At 38.1% G+C, this 23359-nt stretch overlaps 2 protein-coding genes across 2 annotated transcripts; one reads left to right on the top strand and one right to left on the bottom strand.

Annotated features, from left to right (window-relative positions):
- The first annotated feature begins 1028 nt into the window (after positions 1–1028).
- Positions 1029–1424, top strand: LOC100893955. Its single transcript, XM_003730481.1, has one exon. It carries the CDS (start codon positions 1029–1031, stop codon positions 1422–1424), a length of 396 nt encoding a protein of 131 aa, XP_003730529.1.
- Positions 1425–6405: 4981 nt separating this feature from the next.
- Positions 6406–22074, bottom strand: LOC590300 (heat shock 70 kDa protein IV-like). The gene is made up of 2 exons (XM_030997253.1): positions 21883–22074; positions 6406–7975 (listed from the first exon to the last, which is right to left on the bottom strand). The coding sequence occupies exons 1-2, from the start codon at positions 22068–22070 to the stop codon at positions 6406–6408; spliced, it is 1758 nt and encodes a 585-aa protein (XP_030853113.1). The 5' UTR covers positions 22071–22074.
- Positions 22075–23359: the final 1285 nt, after the last annotated feature.

Genomic DNA, 23359 nt, shown 5'->3' with positions numbered 1-23359 from the left:
ATCTGAATTCTCTATTACATGTATTTTCTTCATATAAGATTTTTCGTTATTGATGGAGTCGGAAATTTAAATTAACATAAGGCGTAAAAAAAAAAAAAAAAAATGTTGTATTGCCCTTTGCGACCAACCCACGGTCGGCTTATAATTTTTTGTTTAATTTTTTTGTTTTTACTTTTGTTTTTAGAAGAAAAAAAAAAGTTTAATGAATACAAAAATATGTAATAAAAATAAAAGCATTTAAAAACTGAGAAATACCAGCCCAAAGAGGAAGAAAAAAAAATAGAAAAAAAAAAAAAAAAGATTTCCCACAGACCGACCCAAATTTTGGCACCTAAGGGGCAATACAACATCTTTTTTTTAAGGCCTAAAGATGGGGAAGATGAATTGCAGAAAATAAAGAATGACATTATAGGCCTATATAGAAGGCTCTACGCAGATGATTTGGTGCTGATGGCTAAGAGTGATCAAGAACTGATAGCTAGAATGTCTTCATGGCAAGCAGCCCTAGATGGAAAAGGTCTGAAAGTGAATGCTGGAAAGTCCAAGGTCATGGTGTCTTCTGCTGATGCAGGTGAGACAGAGAAAACAGGAAAGTACCCCTGTGGAGTTTGCTATACAGGTGTTGGAGCAAACTCAATCAGATGCACCAAATGCAGGAGCTGGGTCCATCGCAGATGCAGTGGAATATGTGGTAGCCTGCAAGCAGCAAGTAAGACATTCATCTGTAAGAGGTGCTTAGGTACAATCTCACAGAAGTGTACCAGTGACAATGTGACAGGTCTGGATCTCCACGGAACGACGTATGATAACTCATAAGGTGGATAAGTTCTGCTACCTGGGAGACATGTTGGCTGTCAGAGGAGGAGAGTCAGCAGCTGTGACTGCAAGAATCCAAAGTGCTTGGAAAAAGTTTCGTGAACTCTCTCCTTTCCTCACTTCAAGGGCGACCCCGTTAAGAGTGAAAGGGAAAGTGTATGATACCTGCATGTGTTAGAAAATGCATGACGTACGGGAGCGAAACATGGGCAATGAAATCATCTAGTGTACAGCGAATGGAGAAAGCTGAGATGAGGATGGTGAGGTGGATGCGCAGGGTATCACTTCACGAGAGAAAGAAGAACAAAGTCCTCCTTCAATCAATGAGATTGATGGGGGTGGCACAGGTTATGAGGATGAATAGACTTAGATGGTTTGGACATGTGGCAAGAAGAGAGGCAACACACTGGCTCCAGAGGGCTCTAAACTTTCCGGTCACCGGAAGAAGACCTCGCGGGAGACCCAGGAAAACTTGGAGGGAAGCCATCGAAGAGGATGCCAAAACATCGGGTGTCAGTCGTGTGGGTCCCACAGACAGGAAAGCTTGGAAGGCGGCCATTAAGGAAATGAAATGTCCAACCCCACAAAGTGGGACAAATGGACTCTAAACGATGATGATGATGATGATGATGATAGAAGAAAAAGGAATGAAGGGAGAGAAAGAATTAAAGATGTAGAAGAATTTTTTTTTTTAAATGACATTTTTTTCCTTCAATTCAATAATGGTTTATTATGTAATTTCAAAATACATGCATAATAAATTGTCATTTTCCATGAAAAGCAGCAGAAGCTGGATTATTCATGTTTACATGTTGACATAATAAAGTGATAAATCGCATTTTTAAATATTGACAAGTTAAAATGATTGTTAAAAATACATTCAAAATAACATTACACGTTAAGAATGACAAAAGAAAGTTTTATGCTCTCGTTTAGAATGAATACATTGGATTTTAAGACTAAAGACGACTGAGGTGAAGACTAGTACTACTATACTGTGTTTGAAAGTTAACATGTAGTTAAAAAAGCATTTAATTATGGTTAATTAGATTGATCAAATATGGTAAAGGGCTGTTTTTGAAGCGATTGGTTTTGCATTTGAAATTATGATATGTAGGAACCTGACGTAATGATATTCTAATTCCTTTTTTTGAAGGTAGCCGGTTCTGGCATGCTGGGTGAATTGCTAAAGATTTTGCAAATTTTCTACACAGTACTAGTCTTCTTTCCTCAAGTGTACTTAAATTGCATACTTGACATGCATGTGAATATGACATAAAATTAGAGCCTAAAATAATTTTGCAAACCCTCCGTTGTATTCGTTCGAGACTGTTTTTCTGTTCAGATGTAAGACCACTATGAAACACTGGGGCGCAATATTCTAATACTGGTCTTATATAACCTCTGTAGATTAATACTAAATCATTTAAAGGTAAATTAAATTTCTTAAGTTTCCTCAACATATACATTTTTCTATTACATCTTTTCATTAGCTCATCAATATACAAATTCCACTTAAGATCAGACTGGATGATCACTACAAGAATTTTAGCACTATGCCTATTACACAACTCGGTGTTGCTAATAAAGAGAATTTCTGGGTCTGGTGGATTTTTCATGAAACTAACTTGGAGGGTAAAACACTTTGAAGGATTTAGTGACATATTATTCACAATAGACCATTGCACAGAATTAAGTACTGATTGTAATTGTGAGACGTCTGTAGATTTCCGACATTGTATTAACGAGAGGTCGTCGACATATTTAAAATACGGTATAAAAAGTTGCTCACATAAATCGTTAACCATAATTAAAAAGAGAATTGGCCCGAGACGTGTACCTTGGGGAACACCAGCATGATTGATTTCAACATTTGATAAAACACCGTTATATTTTGTATGTTGTTTACCAAATTCTAAAAAACTGGCAATCCAATCTATTATCCAAGGCCTTATATCCATATGAATCATTTTTCTAATAAGAATATTGTGATCTATGCGATCAAAAGCTTTACTAAAATCTGTACAAATAACAGTTGACACAGATTTACTGTTTTCTGCATTTTTATATAGACTATGTAAAAGACCAGCAATATAATGTGTAGTAGACAGACCAGGTCTATTGCCAAATTGGTGAGTGTCAATATGTTTATCAATATCTTCTAATAATCATTTTGCTATAAAGGATTTTGCTACTTTGGACAAATATGAAGTCAATGCAATTGGGCGAAGATTATTAATATGAGGAGGTTGAGATTTTGGAATCGGACATATTTCTGCAGTTTTCCACTGGGTTGGAACTTTTCCTTGTCTAAAAGATTGGTTTAGAATCTTTGTAAATGGTACACTCAATTCACATGCAAATTCCTGTATAATGCGAACTGGTATATCATTACTAACAGATGTTTTTTGCAATTGTATTTTACGTAATTTACAATACGCTTAGGCATAAGATAACATAAGATGAAAGGGGAAACCAACAAAAAATATTACATGATGGAAAATGAAGAGAGAATAAAAGGACAAAAATTAATGAAAACAGAGAAACTATGACAGAGGGCAGAAATATGCTTAAGAAGTTATAGCAGATCAATTCAAGAAATGGAGATAGAAGAATCAAAGATAAAGATATACATAAATAAAGGATGATAGAAGAGGTGAAAGGAAGAAAAAAAATGTGAGGAATGTGACGAGAGGATTAAAGGAAGATTAAAATAATAAATGATACATAGACCCTTCCATTGTTGATAATTTCAAATCTCTTCTTCAATAAATTTCCCCCCTAATAAAGCCGATTTGAAGACACCTTTACAAAAAAAGTTGGCCCGAGTGTTTTCCAGCGCGTGGGGACCCGAGTGTTTAGTATAACCCAATAAACAAAATCACGTGAAAATCACGTCAATATCAAGGTATCGACTTGAGGAGAGTTACGTTCTTCAAACACCGGACATTTACGTAAATGTGTTAATACGTTTATTGCATTAGGTAACTTAAAACACACGTACACTAAATCACGCAATTGTCACTGCAATATCACCATTATGATAACGTGATTATCCCTACCTTGGAGACCATGGTTTGTAAACCTAATACTCCCGTGTTTGTTTGGTTGTGAAATTACATCTTCATACACGAAATTATCGCGTCACAGAAACACGTGAAGCGTTAGTGATAGTTTTAGTCAAAATATTTGCGTGAAATTCACGTGAATATTACGAGGCTGACTTGAGATGAATCATGTTCTTCATTCACGTGAAATTTACGTCGAAGAGGAAGGATGTTACTGTAACCCGCGTTCAACCCAATAATTACGCAAATGTTACACAATAAATGAACCAAAATAATGACGTTCTCATCCCGTTTCTGAACATCGTGTCATGGATCATCCATAATTACGTCCAGGCGCGCCGGAAGCAGTTTGGGATTAGAGGGGGTTGATGGGGGGGGGGGGGGGGTGGGTGCTAACATCCCAGAAAAGAAAGCTAGTTGCAACTGGTCCCGTTGATGAACCATTTAATGCCAACTGGTAACCCTGGAAATTGAAATGGGCTAAATGATCCAGTTGATCCAGGCCAGTTATAATTCAACTGGTCTAGCTGAGCCATTAGAACCATTTGGTAGAACTTCCAACCAGTTGAACAGCAACAATACTTCAATACTGGTACGTCTGTATTTCCAATGTAAGGGCATTGGTAATAAGTAGACTTACATTATTAAAATAAACGAAACAATTTCGTCTACTTGTACTTTATTGAAATTATTTTAGTTCACAGTTAATGTTTCCCTTATTCATGTTTAACTAAATGTAATTTATACGAAGTAGCGAAATGTCCTAATAACTGGTAATTTATATTTGTAGTATTTTCGAAATGAATTGTAAATAACTAAATCATCAGTAATTAAGAAATACGCTGTAAATTCAGATAAATTGTTTAAAAACATAGATCTGCACGCACCCCATATTCAATATGCAAATGAATTGGTGTCAGCTGGGTCAACTCGAAATATGCCAACGCTCAGTCATCAACTGGTGCAACTGGAAATATGCACACTCCAGTTATCAACTGGTGCAATGAAAATATGCCAACAGTCAGTTATCAACTGGTGAACATAGAAATATGCCAACAGTCACGGGATTATCACCACGGAACTTAAATGGTAACTGTGAAACCATCAAGACACCCAAGAATAACTCATTTTCACACATGGAAAACACGGAATACCCAGCTTATATTAATAATCCGTTTGAGTCACGCGATCATCACCGCGGAACTGCTGGCAACTTTGACTACCATTTAAATAGGTGTTTTAAGACACCTAATCATGACTGATTTTTCACACATAAAAGTCACGTATGCCCAGCTTTGATTAATAATCCGTTTGAGTCACGAGATCATCACCGCGGAACTTATGGCAACTTTGACTTCCATTTAAATAGGTGTTTTAAGACACCTAATAATGACTAATTTTTCACACCTAAAAGTCACGTATGCCCTGCTTAGATTAATATTCCGTTTGAGTCACGAGATCATCACCGCGGAACTGCTGGCAACTTTGACTACCATTTAAATAGGTGTTTTAAGACACCTAATAATTACTAATTTTTGCACACCTAAATTTCACGGATTCACAGCTTAGATTAGTAATCAGTTTTAACTACGTGATCATCACCAAGAAAGTTATGGTAACTTTGAAACCATTTAAATAGGTGTTTTAATACACCTAATAATGACTAATTTTTCACACCTAAAAGTCACGTATGCCCTGCTTAGATTAATATTCCGTTTGAGTCACGAGATCATCACCGCGGAACTGCTGGCAACTTTGACTACCATTTAAAAAGGTGTTTTAAAACACATAATAATTACTAATTTTCACACCTACATATCACGTTTTCACAGCTTAGATTAGTAATCAGCTTGAGCCACGTGATCATAACCAAAACATTTATGGTAACTTTGAAACCTTTTAAAGAGGTGTGTAAGACACCTCAGAATTACTAGTTGAATATAACCAGAGATTCACGGACAGAACAATAAGACGATTAGCCGGTGTAAGTAACGTGATTATTACCATCAACTTTGGATAACCTGTGAAACCAATCAATAAAGGTGCTTCCAAGACCAAATAATTACGTATTTATCGCCACCATCGGTTAACTGACAAAAAACTCGTTGCTTGGTCAAGTGGTTATTTGGTCATAAACACTTGATTTACAGAGGTAAGTGGAATCACGTTACTCCAGTCGCGTGATAAACTGGTGGTTTTTAGGTTAGATGAAAACGTGAACAGGAGTACCTTTTTTGTTTAAATGGAGGCACGTGCCGATAACGTTTAAATCTAGTTCAAAAGGCACTATACTTTAAAATCACTTAAAATACACTCTCAAAAGAGGTTACTTTTTAGTGTTCTGTTTATTGGGAAGCCTTTTTTTCTTGTTCGTCAGACAATTGTGTACTATCTCAAGATCATATTTCTTTTATTTTAGCCCCATTACCTTGCCTTCCACTTTTCATACATTTCTCCTCCCTTGCCCCCCCCCCCCCCCCCCCCCCCCCACCTTAATTGCTCGTGATATTAAAGTGGTATTTTATGATTTCCACTCATAAGCGATGAGGTTACGAACATTTTGCACCGGTAGGCCTACGACTACGATGCCTTTCTTGCGAAAGAAGAATTCTTCGATTATGGATGTGGGGTCAAAGGCACGGATCTTGAGTTGATTACTGGCCGCGATGCGTTTACGCTGAGCAACATCTTCGTCCTTAAATAGCTCGGCATCGTTGATCATGCGATCGATGTGGTCTATAGACATCCTTCCGCTGTCGTTGGTGATGGTGATCTTGTTGCTACGACCCGTGCTCTCGTCCTTGGCAGTGACGTTCATGATGCCGTTGGCGTCGATGTCGAAAGATACTTCGATCTTAGGGACGCCCCGAGGTGAAGGAGGGATACCGGATAAATCAAACTGGCCAAGTTGGTTGTTATCTTCGGCCATAGCTCTTTCTCCTTCGCACACTAGGATCTTAACAGCTGGCTGGTTGTCATAGTATGTTGTGAATATCTTGGATACCTTTGTTTGGATTTTTGTGTTTTTCTCAATGAGCTTTGTCACCACACCTCCTGCTGTCTCAATACCAAGAGAAAGAGGAGTCACATGGACTAGAAGAACGTCTTTGATTTCTTCGCTCTGGTCACCAGAGAGGATGGCAGCTTGGACAGCAGCACCATATGCAACAGCTTCATCAGGATTGATAGACTTGTTCAGATCCTTGCCGTTGAGGTATTCCTGGAGAAGTTTCTGGATCTTTGGGATTCGTGTTGATCCACCGACAAGTACCACGGTGTCAATCTTGTTCTTGTCGATTTTAGCATCGCTGATGGCCCTCTCCACTGGCTGCAGACACTTTTTGAAGAGATCTGTACACAGCTCCTCGAATCGTGCTCTGCTGACACTGGTGGAGAAGTCGATACCTTCGTAAAGTGATTCAACTTGGATGTTTGCTGAAGCAGTGCTTGACAGTGATCTCTTTGCTCGCTCTGCTGCTGTTCGGAGGCGACGGAGCGATCTTGGGTTGGACCTCATGTCTTTCCTATGATTTCGCTTGAACTCCTCAGCGAGATAATCGACTAGTCTATCATCGAAGTCTTCTCCTCCGAGATGAGTGTCACCGGCTGTCGACTTCACTTCGAAGATATCATCATCAATGACCAGGATCGAGACATCGAACGTACCACCACCGAGATCGAAGATGAGGACATGTTGCTCCCCCTTCAGCTTCTTATCGAGTCCGTAGGCGAGGGCGGCAGCGGTGGGCTCGTTGATGATTCTGAGGACGTTGAGCCCTGCGATCACACCTGCGTCCTTCGTCGCCTGTCGCTGTGCATCGTTGAAGTAAGCGGGGAAAGTGACGACGGCATCGGTGATCTGCTGGCCAAGATAAGCCTCAGCTGTCTCCTTCATCTTGGTCAAGACCATCGAGCTGATTTCCTCTGGTGCCAATGTCTTATTTTCTCCCATGTACTCTGCCTGTAGCACCGGCTTGCCTCCTTGGTTGATGACGGTGAAAGGCCAGTGCTTCATGTCTGATAGAACGTTGTCATCGGTGAATCTCCTCCCAATAAGACGTTTGGCATCGAAGATTGTGTTCTTGGGATTCCTGTAACGATAATAAATAAGAATAGGTTATTGTCACATATGTCCCTGTTGATACATAGCTTAAAGGTAATACAAAGTTTTGGTATGGGGTCATGAATTTGGTTCAAATGAACATATTGGAAGCATATACTACCCTACAATATTCAGTGATCGTTGTGGCGGTCGAAATCGACTCTAAAGTTATGAAATTGTAAATAAAAAACACTTTATGTTGAATAGCTCCCTTCAAGGTCAAGACATTAATTAAGCTATAAAACAATGTTTATTGACTAAAATTGACTGATTATTTATTCTAGTTCTGAAATTATATACCACAACTACATACTCTGAGATTTTCATGGTCGCACCTACCATTGTACGGCCGTAGGAGCTATTTGAAATTTATCAAAATTTACCGGGAGCACCGGTAAATCTTTATATTCAATTTTTATCGAAAGCAGAAGTGTTTTAGGGGCTAAAATTTCTGGTGTTTTTAATACATCCACAGGGGCATCAAAATATATTAAAATTGTAAAGAATCACTATCCACCCATTTTTCAAAATTTCCCAAAACTTTGTAATACCTTTAAATGGATAGTTGAGTTCTGTTGCAGAGGGCGCTACACAAAATATCTTGTTGTGAGATAATGAAAAACTGAGTGTCAAATTTGAAAGGACATAATATTCAAATGTCAAAATCATCTTTGTTTAATCAAAATCGGTTCAGAGACGGCTGAAATATAACGATTTCTAATACTTGTGTACCACCACAAATATTAGATATTTTGAAAATTAAAAAAAAAAAACGTTGAAAAAAACGAAATAACGCCTTTTACGTCATATTTCAGCCAATGCCGATGTTGGTTTTTTTGTTGGAATGTTCGTGTTGCTTATATCACCCACAATTAGCCGGCTCGTGAATTGTTATTTTTAATTAAATAATTAATTAACGGTCACCGTGTTTTTGAAAGTGGAGCTGAATTGGTATGATCGTATTGGCTAAATTTCACCCATTTTGGGGTCTAAATTTACCTTCATAGCAATTTTAGGATCTAAAAGGGCACTATAAATGTCATAGATAAGAATAAGAGCAATAACCATGCACTTTGGAGGCATTCGCGGTCTGAAAACAGAACTCAACTATCCCTTTAATTACACAAGCATAGGTCGTTGTAAGTACATCAGTGTAAGTAGCAGCGCATGTTTTATTATCCAATCAAATAATAAGTAATTACAGTAATATATTATAAGAACTGCACAGAATTTAAAACTAGTCAGGGAAATATGATACTGGAAAGAATATATATTTATACACTGTACAAAAATACTTGATTAATTTTCTAATTGAACGAACATTACGATTACAGGCGACATGCAGGTCTGGAGAGAATCAAACTAAGCAGATTTGAATTTTGAAATGAAAAATGGAAAAAATCAAACACGTTTTTGCTCCCTGTTCCCTGTTAAACTCTTTACTCGACACTTTCAAATTCCCAACTGCATGGTCACTTTTTTTTTGTAGATTAACACCTCGCGAGTCGTGAGATTCTTGTTTATAAAAAGATGTTTTAATTTGTCCACCCGTCATTGAAATTATATCTTATTCAATAAAAGTTTTAGATAAACAACTGTTTAAACATAGAAAATGTTAGATGCTGCTTACAATTATCGGCTTGCATGGTGATGTTAAAATACATGCTTACGGTCGCTCCATGTGAGAGGGGGAAAGGATAGGGGAGTCCTTAAAAGGATTATCGGTAATCTTTCTTTCTTGAGGGTACGGTGTGTGTAGTACTGAAAAGGACTTTTGGTAACCTTTCTTGAGCTATTTAAAGATGTATAGCGCCGGTTGGAGAGGATGGGCATTAGGAGGGGCTCGACGTTTCGAACAGGTTGACTAACCGTCATCAGGAGTGGGGAATATGAAATGTTATAATATACTTACGTTGCCACCTGATTCATTGCGGCTTCACCGATCAATCTTTCTTTACGGAAACATCACCGTCTGAAAAGCTCAGTGATGTTTTGGCGTGTTTCGGTTGGTAATGCGCATGCGCGGCACTCCGATCCAAAAACCTTCTTCGATCGGCTGTTTTTATGCTGTGGCTGCTGCAGTCCTGTGAAAAATTGTAAGCAGGGGCGGATCTAGGGGGGGGGGAGTGTTTCGGCGGTTTAACCCCCCCCCCCCCCCTTGGTCGGCCAAGTGAGAGAAAAAAATCCTGGATCCGCCACTGGGTCAAACACCCCTTGGCAACAAGCTAGATCCGCCACTGGTTAGCAGAGCCAAGAAGTTACCAGCTAACCGATTAGCTTAATAATATTTAACAGGTGGCGTTTCGGAGTATTCAGTTGCGATGAGCTTGCAGAGCTGACCTAGTTCGACACGGTGCAGGACGGACGTCTAATTGTTGTGCTTCTTCTCTCCGTTCTCGTGCACATTAATAGGCGGTAATGTGAGAATAAATTCGATTGATTTTACAATTTTGAATCAAGATATTAGTCAAGAACAGGACCACAGTTTGGGTGCATGAGGCTCCATCTGGTTCTCAGTCTGAAACTCTTACTTCGTCAGGTGTGAACCAGGTAGAGAAAAAAGACAGGTGGATACCAGTTGAACCAACTGGTACTGGTACCAGTTGATTCCAATTGGTTTAAATATATATTTTGGAATCAACTGGTAACCAATTGATTCCAGTTGGAAGACCAGTTGTCAACTGGTACCAGTTAGGACCAGTTGAAACCACCCGAGTTGTGAACTGGTACCAGTTGATTCCAGTTAAGTGAACTGGTTTTAATATGGAAATTGGTATAGTGGAATCAACTGGTACTGGTACCAGTTGATTCCACTTAGTTAATTGGTTTCAATATGGATTTTGGAATACTGGAATCAACTGGTAACCGATTGGCCAGTTGGAATACCAGTTGAATCCAGTTTACCAATTTCCATATTGGAAAAACGCTAACTGGGAACAGTTGAAAAACCAGTTGATTACCAGTAGCGACCACCAATCAACTGATAATCAATAATCAATATTACTTAGCATCTGGCAACCAACTAAACCATGTTTATTTAGACTCTTGCAATTACCCCATCACATAATCATGCATTTGGGGGGTCTGTCACATTTGAGTTTAAGGTAGTATTTGCGAGATCATACGTAGATACATACAAAGTTATACATGTTTTTACTGGTTATTGATTACATATATCAATGTATCTATTTTTATTTATTTATTTATTTATTTATTTATTTATGCATGTTCACAATTTCACAACATTTTTTTTACGACTAAATTATATGTAAAACATGATCAGACATATATAATATATTTGTCAATGATTGACTAAGAAAATATAAATCACAAAATTAATGTGCGTTGTCACATTTGCTTGACAGATCATGATAATAACGTTTTCTATGAAAACATGCAAATTAATCATGAATATGTATTAGATACATTGAACTGGTTTTTCAACTGGTATTCTGCTGGTTTCAACTGATAAATCAACTGGCAATCATCTACTGGTTTTCAACTGGTAAATCATCTGGCAATTATCTACTGGTTTTCAACTGGTAAATCATCTGGTAATCATCTACTACTTTTCAACTGGTAATCATCTACTGGTTTCCAACTGGATTCAGCTGGTATCAAATGGTCCAGTTTGGCCAAGTGTGCTGCAACTGGAATGAAGTTATGAATTACCAGTTAAGCCCATTGGTTTTAACTGGTATCAACTGGTCTAATAATATACCAGTATACGCCTATAGTTAATGGCTTTCAAATGGAATCAACTGGTTTGTTTTCAGCATGTGTCAGTAAGGTCAATGGGTTTCAACTGGGATATCTTGGTGCATGTGAAGTTTATCAATTGTGTCAACTGGTTTCAACTGGTACCAGTTGAATCCAGTTGCAATCAGTCGAATAAACTGGCACATATTCCAGTTCCATCAACTGGATTCAACTGGTACCAGTTGCTTCCAGTTGATACCAGTTGAAAATCCAACTGGTTTCAACTGTTTTTTCGACCTGGGGAGTAACGCTATTAAAGAGGCCCTTGACTCCTTTAAGCAATATTTTGACTCTTTGGTATAAGCTGGATAAGTCTTGTGAATAATGCATGATTCTTAATTAGAATGCTTGCATACCCTTACAAAAAAATGTTCAATTGTATACCCATGGTATACCATTCGGAAGTACCACTGAAAATACCATACGGATACCATTCACAAACACCATTTAAATACCATTCGGATACCTTTGAGATTATGCTCACAACGTACCATTGGGCACCATTCATCTACCAGTGAAATACCATTCAACCTAATAATAATTTGTTGGACGCTCATTTGCATAATCACCAATGTTAGATGAATGGTACCATTTACACCTTTGAAATTTGAATATGAAATATGCAAATTTTATACCATTAATCTACCATTGGCATATATACCATTTACCATTCTTCAATGGTAGGCACATGGTGTTCGGTGTGCCAATGGTACACAAATGGTGGACAGTGAATGGTATACCAATGGAAAGACCAATGGTGGATGGTAAATGATTTGTCAATGGTAGGCCAATGGTGGGTGGTGAATGGTAGGCCAATGGTGAATGGTATGTGAATGGAATGCCAATGGTGAATGGTAGATCAATGGTAAAACATTTGCATATTTCATATTCAAATTTCAATGGTGTAAATATATACCATATTATTGTACTCTATTTCTCGTATTATTATAATGCTGGTGGAAAGCATATTTCCACATTGTGAACGAATAAAATAAAATCAATCAAATCAATCATTGGTGATTATGCAAATGAGCGTCCAAAAAAATTATTATTAGGTTGAATGGTTATTTCACAGGTAGATGAATGGTGCCCAATGGTACTTTTTTTTGTAAGGGTAAAAGCGTCTTTACAGTTTTTATAATGGAACTGAGAAATAATAAGTCCGCGTTGTCTTATCCGGAGTTCGTGCACTGAAGCTTTTAATGATTTACTTGAGAAGAAATTAGTTGTTGAGTCTGCTATATTGCACCTCATGTTGTTAACCCTCTATCAGTGTCAATCCAGAGCTCTGGTTAAAAGAGGCTGATTCTTGATTTACGATTTGTGAATAATTATTTGTGGAAGAACAAAATTAAATTAGGAAATCGGAATGTAGCACTTACTTATTTTAAAAAGGGAGATTTTATTTTACTTTGACCTAAAGTCAGGTTACCATCATTATGAAATTTTTCACGAGCATACTTGCTTTTTAGGTTACATTTGGGATTTTGGAAGTGGTACTAGATATTTAACGTTTCAAGTTTTGCCCTTCGGTTTGTCTACAGCTCCTTATGTGTTTACTAAATGTCTTAAACCGATCGTCAATTATTGGCGTAGTAAAGGGATATTCATTGTTTTGTATTGGATGGGTGCGTGCTGCTCAGTGCTTCCTTTGATTCTTGTGAGGCTGTAGCTAAGGCAGTGAAATACGACATACTGGAAGCAGGTTTGGTACCTAATGTTGAGAAATCTCAATGGATTCCTGTCCAATCCTTGGATTGGCTTAGTTTAACATGGGACAGCAGTGTGAGTTGTACTAAGATAACTCAAAGGAGAATGAAGGATCTTGAGTTATGTATAGACTCATTTCATGCAGAATTACCACAGGTTACAGCACGAAAAATTGCAGCTCTTGCTGGAAAGATTAATTCTCTGTACCCAGTCGTTGGTACTGCGACTCAGTTAAAGACTAGATTTATGCATCATGATATTATTAGTAGAGATCATTGGGATAAAACATATAATATCCATAGTGATAATGACCTGATCACTGAGTTATTTTTCTGGAAGGAGAATTTATTTATTGTTTCTGCTTATTCTATCCCACATACGATTATATATTCAGACGCCAGTCGGTCAGGCTGTGGAGCCTGGGTTGGTGAGTGTGCTGGTATGAAAATGGTAAGAAATTGGACTGAAGTAGAAGTGTTAAAAAGCTCCACTTGGAGGGAACTCATGTCAGTAAGTTTATCATTACAAGCATTTGTATCTTATTTGCAGAATAAGACTGTGAAGGTATTCACAGATAACAAAGGTGTGGTTTCGATTGTGGCGAAGGGTAGAATGATTGCAGAGTTGCATGAAATGAGTTTGAGCATTTTAAATTTGTGTAGAGAAAATCATATAAGTTTACAAGTTCAGTGGGTTCCCAGAGAGGAGAACGGTAGTGCAGATGCACTTAGTCGTATCATTGATTTAGATGACTGGGGATTTTCTGTTGAAATTTTTAAGTTCATGTATAAATTATGGGGGCCTCATATCGTTGATAGGTTTGCAGATGATGTTAACTCCAAACTCGTCAAATTTAATTACAAATATTGGTGTCCTTATTTGGCTCAAGTTGCGTTCTCCTGTGATTGGGCAGGTGAGAATAACTGGTTGGTTCCCCCCATTGAATGTATTGGACAAGTTTTGAAACACATTAAAGTGTGCTTTGCTGTGCTGGTTGTCCCATATTGGCCTTCAGCTCCTTTTTGGCCCCTCTTGTTTTCGGAACATAGTGACTTTCGTTTCTTAGTAACAGATTCGGTGGATTTGATAATCCTGACGGGGTTTTTGTGCAAGGCAGAAACAAGAATTCTATTTTTTGAACGACAAAATTCCAAAGCCCAGTGTTATGTTTACGCCTTAATGATGTTTGAGCGAGAAATGGGTGTTGCAATTTTATTACATTGTTACCAGCAGCATGGCTGGAGGAAGGCTACTTGGCTCTTGAAGTATGATGTTCCATCTTTGCTGTAGAGCATTAGTATGATGGTGACGGATGTCTTTATGATTATGAGAGGATTGCATGATCGGTCCTGCTCGGTATGCATAGTGCTATTGATGTCAACTATGTATTGGTTTATACGGTATGGTCTATTATGTACACATCAGTTTTTTTGAATGATAAGATAGATATAATTTATTTATATATTCCCCAGAATTTCGCCACAGGAAGGGTATGAAATAACATTGAACAGGATCTTGACAGCATCGAAAGCTGATAGCACGAATTATAAATATAAGAGAGCCTTGTTAGCATGGGATGAGTGGTGTAAGCAAAATAAGGTAAATTCAGTTATCGCAGAGACAGAAGATATCAGTAAATATCCTATTCATTATTTTTAAGTGGGGCTCCTTATTCCAGGATGGAGTCGGCATTTTATCCTATTAAGTGGCATTATGACTGTAACCCTAATGTAAATGTTAAGTCCAGACGACTATATAAGTTAAGAGATGGACAGTTGTCATACACTAGATCTTTGGAATTGTTGCGGGATGCTCTAACATCAGTGGGTCTGAACCCCACAAGTTTTGACATGCAAAGTCTTCGAAGCGGCGGAGCTACAGCAGCCGCGAATTTTGGTGTTCCCGATAGACTGTTTAAAGATAAAGACCAGTTATGGTCATGCGATTGCATTGTGAAAGAAACGTTGTGGAATCGATCAGAAAAGGTTGATCATCTAGCATATAAGTATTGATGTGTAGTGCAAGGTTCTGGAATCATCAAAATGATAAGAAATTTGGCTCAGTCTTCGTAAAGTTAAAAGCACTGTACACAGAAACATGATTGTATATGGGACTGCCCAATAAACAAATTCACGTAAAAATCACGTCAATATCAAGGTATCGACTTGAACAGATTTACGTTCTTCAAACATTTGACATTTACGTGGTTGTGTTAACACGTTTTTTGCACTAGGTCACTTATAAAACACGTACACTAAATCACGCAATTGTAACTGAAATATCACCATTATAATAACGTGATTACCCCTACCTTGGAGACCATGGTTTGTAAACTCAATACTCCCGTTTTTGTTTGGTTATGAAATTACATCTTCATAAACGAAATTATCACATTCTTTAGAAGTTTTAGAATCGCGTCACAGAAACACGTGATGCGTTAGTGATAGTTTTAGTCAAAATATCTGCGTGAAATTCACGTGAATATTAAGAGGCTGACTTGAGATGAATCATGTTCTTTATTCACGTGAAATTTACCAAAATAATGACGTTCTCATCCCGTTTCTGAACATCGTGTTTTGGATCCTCCATAATCACGTCCAGGCGCGCCGGAAGCAGTTTGGGATTAGAGGGGATGGGGGGGGGGGGGTGTATACATCCCAGAAGAAAAAGCTAGTTGCAACTGGTCCAGTTGATGAACCAGTTAATGCCAACTGGAAACCCTGGAAATTGAAATGGGCTTAATGATCCAGTTGATCCTGGCCAGTTAGAATTCAACTGGTCTAGCTGAGCCAGTAGAACCATTTGGTAAAAGTTCCAACCAGTTGAATGGCAACAACACTTCAATACTGGTACGTCTGTATTTTCAATGTAAAGGCATTGGTAATAAGTAGACTTAAATAATGTAATTAATCCATTTTTTTCATATACTTGTATTTTATTGAAATTATTTTAGTTCATAGTTAATGTTTCCCTTATTCATGTTTAATTAAATGTAATTTATACGAAGTAGCGAAATGTCTTAATAACTGGTAATTTATATTTGTAGTATTTTCGAAATGAATTGCATATAACTAAATCATCAGTAATTAAGAAATATGCTCTAAATTCAGATAATTGTTTAAAAAACAGATCTGCACACACCCCATATTCAATATGCAAATTAATTGGTGTCAACTGGTTCAACTGGAAATATGCCAAAAGTCATTTATCAACTGGTGCAACTGGGAATATGCACACAGACCAGTTATCAGCTGGTGCAATGAAAATATGCCAACAGTCAGTTATCAACTGGTGCAAATGGAAATATGCCAACAGTCACGGGATTATCACCACGGTAACTGTGAAACCATCAATACACCCCAGAATAACTCATTTTTCACACCTAAAAAATCACAGATTCACACCTAAGATTAATAATCAGTTTTAGCCACGTGATCATCACCAAGAAAGTTATGGTAACTTTGAAACCATTTAAAAAGTTGTTTTAAGACACCTAATAATTACTAATTTTTCACACCTAAAAATCGCGGATGCCCAGCTTAGATTAATACTCCGCTTGAGTCACGAGATCATCACCGCAGAACTTATAACAACTTTGACTACCATTTAAATAGGTGTTTTAAGACACCTAATAATTACTTATTTTTCACACCTAAATATCACGGATTCACAGCTTAGATAAGTAATCAGTTTTAGCCACGTGATCATCACCAAGAAAGTTATGGTAACTTTAAAACCATTTAAAAAGTTTTTTTAAGACACCTAAGAATTACAAATTGTTCACACCTAAAAATCACGGATGCCCAGCTTAGATTAATAATCCGTTTGAGTCACGAGATCATCACCGCGGAACTTATGGCAACTTTGACTACCATTTAGGTGTTTTAAGACACCTAATAATTACTAATTTTTCACACCTAAATATCACGGATTCACAGCTAAAATTAGTAATCAGCTTGAGCCACGTGATCATAACCAAGAAAGTTATATTAACTTTGAAACCATTTAAAGAGGTGTGTAAGACACCTCAGAATTACTAATTTAATATAACCAGAGATTTACGGACAGAACAATAAGACGATTAGCCGGTGTAAAGGTGTACTCATTGCATACGTGTTTCATACGCTCTATCCATCGAGCATCCGTCCACTGTGATTTCATCCGCGCAAAAAGTTTTGAGCTGCACAAAACTTTTAGAACGGATGAACTTCCGCCGTGTACGATGTAAATCCGCGACAAATACGAGCAACAAAGGTTCTGGCCCGAATTCACAAATCATCCGTTAAAGATGAAGTTGAGTTCTGGTCATGTGATTGCATTGTGAAAGAAACGGTGTGGAACCGACCAGAAAAGATTGATCATCTAGCATAGAAGAATTTGTGTGTATTGCAAGGTTCTGGAATCATCAAAATGATAAGAAATTTGGCCAAGTCTTGGTAAAGTTACAAACACTTGCACAGAAAGATGTATATGGGACTACACGAACACGTGGCGTAAAAAGCCGGCCCCCCCCCCCCCCGATTTTTACGATGTTACATGCATATTTAGAATATGAAGGCATTTGAAGACCCATGCTTTTCAGGGAACATGTTTTAACTGATTTTCTTCCACACTTGCATAATAAGAATGAGTAATGCTCACAAATTATTTTTCACCTCTTCCCAGAACTCAACCTTCTCTTTAAACGTCCGCTGTATCCTCTCTGCATCCTCTGGGCATCCTCGCAACTCATATCCGCTGCAGCTGAAAACGGAAAGATGGAGGAAAGAAAATACGTCTATACAACTGCACACACAGCCACGCAAAGGAGAGTGTGCGGACCAGTCCATTAGCCAATATAGGAAGATTAAGCTCAGTGTCCAGAGGGATAACACATAGATGTAATGTGTGCACTGAAGATGCATTGGGTAGAGTTGGGAATTTTCTCCATAAAACAGATCCATGAGTCATGACACTGATTCAATGAATCTCACTCAGTCACAGCGCATTGCCAGCCAGTGCAATGCAGATACACAAACGTAACAATGGCAACGAAACCCCCAGTGTATTGGTGCGGGCTCAGTCCGAGTCATGGCGTGATATGACGTCATAACTCTCTATGCTAATGAGCTCGGAGTGTCGCCAAATGAGATTGGATGGAAAAGATTAATCTTCTTACTTTGTCAAGGTTTCCGACGAATTTTCTAGACCAATCAGCTTGATTTTGATATATGACAGAGAAGGATAAATTCCGCATTGGAAAGTGAAAACGCTGTATGCGTAGGGTATTCCGTTGCTGGGATACAGAGTCTCAAACACGGGGTTATCGATTATGTTTCCTGCTTCGAATTGTGCAAGTACGTGCATTGCTATGGAAGGGTTGGTGTCAAAATTCACTTGAAATTCTTTCTTTCGAGGACTTTTCCGACGCAAATACCTAAAATTATTTTCTCATATTCTGGAAAATCATCATCATCAAAAAATATAGACAATAGAATACCGTTCGCGCCAGCCTTGTATTTTGCAGCATTGCAAAGTTACACCAATATCTTTGACAAAAGAACGGTTTTTTGAAGCCTGTGCCCATTGGTTATAATACATCCGCGCGAGCATGCGTTCGAGACTCGCCAAAAGACACCACTTTTCCATATGCCGGAGCCTGACCGCGATGTTTCAATGATGTTACCAAGGCAACTACACTTTACCGGCAAAAATGCCAACGCCAAGTCTGAAACATTCCAAACCGAAGTGTGATCTTTTGGCGTGTTTTGGCGTGTTTTGGCGTGTATAAACGCTCGCAGTTGTAACATCGCGATGTTAGGTCACGTGACTTTAGGAGCGGGGCTGAATGTCGTCCTTGAAGAAAATGATAGAACGATAAATACAAAGAATAACATAAGAGAAGGTGATAGAATGATAAAAACAAAGAATAACATAAGAGAAGGTGGTAGAAAGAAAAAAACAAAGAATAATAGAAACAAAGAATAACATAAAAGAAGGTAAAAGAAGGAAGAAACCAAGAATAACATATGGAAAGACAGAAAGAAAAAATGATAAAAAATAGACAAAAATGGAAAGATAGAAGAGAAGATGAAAGATGGAAAAACAAGTAATAACATATATAAGGAATGGTATGAAAAAGATGATAGAACGAAAGAAACAAAACGTTCACTGGACTGGTGAAATCAGAAATTGATGGGGTTCAAATTTTCCCGAAGACACCAAATTTCCCTATGGCGCTTTATAATTTTTATAAGCCATTTTGGCGCCCAATATGGACCCCCCAGGAAATGAAGGAGGGGTCTGAAAATTTGAACCCCATCATTATTGGGACCCTTTTGAAGCCAAAACAGCAACAACAAAAATAAACTTTGGCAAGAAAATCCTACAGGATTACATACCATACCGCACTATGTAATCGATATATCGCGATACCATCAGCTAAAGAACATAATCTTTGTCACGATCCATTAGATTTATCCTGAATAACCAAAAACAAGTTTCGGGGCTAAAATTGTTAAAAAAGAAAGATATATATAAACATTCTCCTAAAATAGATAACAAATAGTGTCATTATCAAACGTAGATCATCAAACGATTTGCAGATTTTTGTAAAGAATGATGTTTAAATTGAAGAAAAATCCAGTGAGTGTTTTTTGTCGACAGTCGAATCAAATGTTAGTTGAAGGATACCGTAATGTGATAGTTTATCAATACGTACTGTATTGTTTACTGTGACGAGGAATTTTAGGCAAAATACCTTTTCTCAGCCAGTTTATATTCGAGGGTCTCGTAAACACTCGCTATCTAATTGATCTGATATTGAAAATGTAATTTCGAAGAAGTCATTGGAGAGGAAATAATAATGCACATAGGCCCAAAAGGTATAATGGTATCCTATCGAAAGACTATGAATCGACTATGGAGAACAGTGTGTAACATTTTTTGTCTAATTTATTGATATGTTATCATTTTTGTAATTTAATTTAGATCAGTGGAAGGAAAATAATTTAAACTGATTTAATGTTCATATTCAGCTTTTTCAAATTTCTGTATATTTTGTATTATCACTCTTTTACATTTTCATTTCATCTCCACCTTTTTCTAATTTGACATTATCGTATCGCGTATATACACACATGCTCTCTCGATCTCTCTCTCTTTCGCTCACTTTATTCTCTATTTTTCCTTCCCACTATCAGGATTAGGATGGCCCGTTTCTGTTATTAGTAAAAACATGTATGAACAAAATCTGCATTATATAGGTTTTTGAAAATATAGAGGAATCATTGGGAAAAAAAAATCATCATCCTTAAGCCTACAAGGCATAACACGTACGTGTAGGGCTAATTCGGTTCCAACGCCCCCCCCCCCCTCCCCTCCCTCAAATGAATAAAAACAGATAGCTAATGAAATGTGACCGATTGATTGATTGATTTTTATTCGCCAAGCTTCCAACATACAACAATATACAAGAAATAACAGATCAAAAAATAAGTCAGCTTGAACAGGATAACCAACGAAAAATCGAGAGCTTATTTCATATCCAGTGGGGTCCCCGACATATACATGTACAAAATTAATCAGTTAAGATATAGATATAGTAATATTTACAGACAGATAAGAAAAAGAAAGAAAAAGTTATTAAAGATAATAATGATAATAGTAATTACAACATTAAACTGATGATAGAAATGATAATAAGTACAAGAAGGAAAATAAGAAGGAGGAGAAGAAAAAGAGGGGGAGGTGAATATGATGATGAATATGTTGAATGTCTATAACGTACAAAAGCATAAAGTATCATGATACACATGCGCGCAAACCGGCAGAAGAAGAAAACAAATCTGTATTCAGGCTATCATTGGGAATAAAATGACCGACAAGTGAATAGCATGAGCCTCGTGGTAGATCAATGATAGATCAATGCTAATTAAGGGATTAATGCTTTATACAGAAATGAGAATGAGCATCCCAGAGAAATACGTACCGAACTCGTCTATATTTTTTTCAAAATGATATTGAAACTAATTGTACATTTCGCGGCCCATGGAATAGCAACAAACTGACTTGTGGTCGCGCTTTACAGCAATCAAAACAGATATGACGGGTTCGGAGGAGTGACAACTCGCTTGTCGCGGAAGTTGTCGCTCATCTTGGCAAAGACGGCTTTGTGAAACACTTAGCTAACAAGTTGTGCGACAGTGTCGAGATGTCGTTGATCTTGTAGTTATGACGGTTTCGAGAAACGGCCCCGTGATCGAAGAAGGTTTTGCATCGGAGTGCCGCGCATGCGCATTACCAACTGAAACACGCCAACAAATCACTGAGCTTTTCAGTCGATCATGCAAATGTAAACGGGTGCGCGAAACATCGCTATTTTTTTAGAAATGAGGTATTATTTTGACAGTATAAATGCGCCTAAAGAAAATGCAATAATATACTTACATTGCCGCCTGGTTCTTGGCTGCATCACCGATCAGTCTTTCTGTATCTGTGAAGGCAACATAACTGGGTGTGGTCCGGTTTCCTTGATCGTTAGCAATGATCTCCACCTTTCCATTCTGAAAGACTCCAACACAAGAAAAGGTGGTACCCAAGTCAATTCCAATCGCTGGTGCTTTTCCCGGTGCCATTTTCTTGTTCCTGTAGAAGATTTTTTGAATGAAAAAACCGTTTCAATATGTAAGTTCTCACTGATTAAACCGTCTGCAAATATCTGCGTAATCTGTTTAACAATAATATCAGCAGGAATTCTGGTCTCAAAGTGTTTTAAACAGATGTAGAAATAACAATGTAGAAGAATTTTGCAGTTGAGAATATCAGCCTTCTTTCCTTTCAGAGAGTCGTGCATGTGAATTATGAGAAGTCGATATTCCAATTGGAGTTTTTATAAAAAATAGCACCAAACACCGCGTCTATAGAGTAGCCTATCCGATAGGCGTCGTCTAGAACAGCTTCCAGTCAGAAAAGCTTCGAGAGTGAACACAATAATACCAAGGAGGATATCTCTTTGATAATACTAGATACACAATAAACAACGAGGACTGCGAGGTCAAAAAATGGAAGTGGGGAATACGCGGCGACACGAATATATTGTGACATCATAGTAGATTGTGCTCTCTTCTCGGAGAATATGCTACGTGCATTGATGCATCCTAGAAACACGTCACAAGCAAACAGTAAATGACAACAGTCTGTATTGGTGTATTGGTGGATTGACAGTATCGTGGGTACGCATTGACAAGAGAAGAAATCAATACCACTGTGACAGAAACCCACAGTCAACATGTCATGTATTATCTAGATATTTACTGACTTATTCATTTTTCTAAATAAATGTATTCATTAATTTCTGCAAAATGATGTCGTTTGTTTATTAGAAAGAAATAAGAACAGGCCTAAGTAAATGGCTGACCAGAATTTGAAATGTAGATAAATTAGTAACCTCCCCCAGGCGCGCCGGAAGCAGTTTGGGATGGGGGTGGGGGGCAAACATTCCAGGGGGCTCACCTTCCAGGGGCAATGGTGTAATGAGCAAAAACGTTTGGAAGGGGGGGGGGGCAGATGAAAAATCGGCATCACCACCACTCTATACACGCTACATGCAGGCCCGGCGGAACGTTTTTTAAAAATAGAGTATTAACGATCAGGTAGAGCGTAAGTTGGAGTGGGGGTCCAGGGCTTGAGCCCCGGCAGGGAGTTCAAGGGGCTGAGCCCCTGGAAGCCCTTGGTGGATTCCAGGGGGCAGAACCCCCGAACGCTAGGGGATTTTAGGTATTTAATTACGGTCAGATGAGCATCTAGGGGACCGCCTTAGGGCCCTTGGTGGGGTCCGGGGGCAGAGCCCCCGTAAGCTCCGGAGTTTTAGGCATTTAATTACGGTCAGATGAAGATATTTTGACAGCACATTTGTGACATTGGC

The sequence above is a fragment of the Strongylocentrotus purpuratus genome, unplaced genomic scaffold, assembly GCF_000002235.5.
Source record: "Strongylocentrotus purpuratus isolate Spur 01 unplaced genomic scaffold, Spur_5.0 spur5_scaffold_4, whole genome shotgun sequence".
Classification (NCBI taxonomy): domain Eukaryota; kingdom Metazoa; phylum Echinodermata; class Echinoidea; order Camarodonta; family Strongylocentrotidae; genus Strongylocentrotus; species Strongylocentrotus purpuratus.
This window is presented reverse-complemented; position numbering and strand designations above follow the sequence as displayed.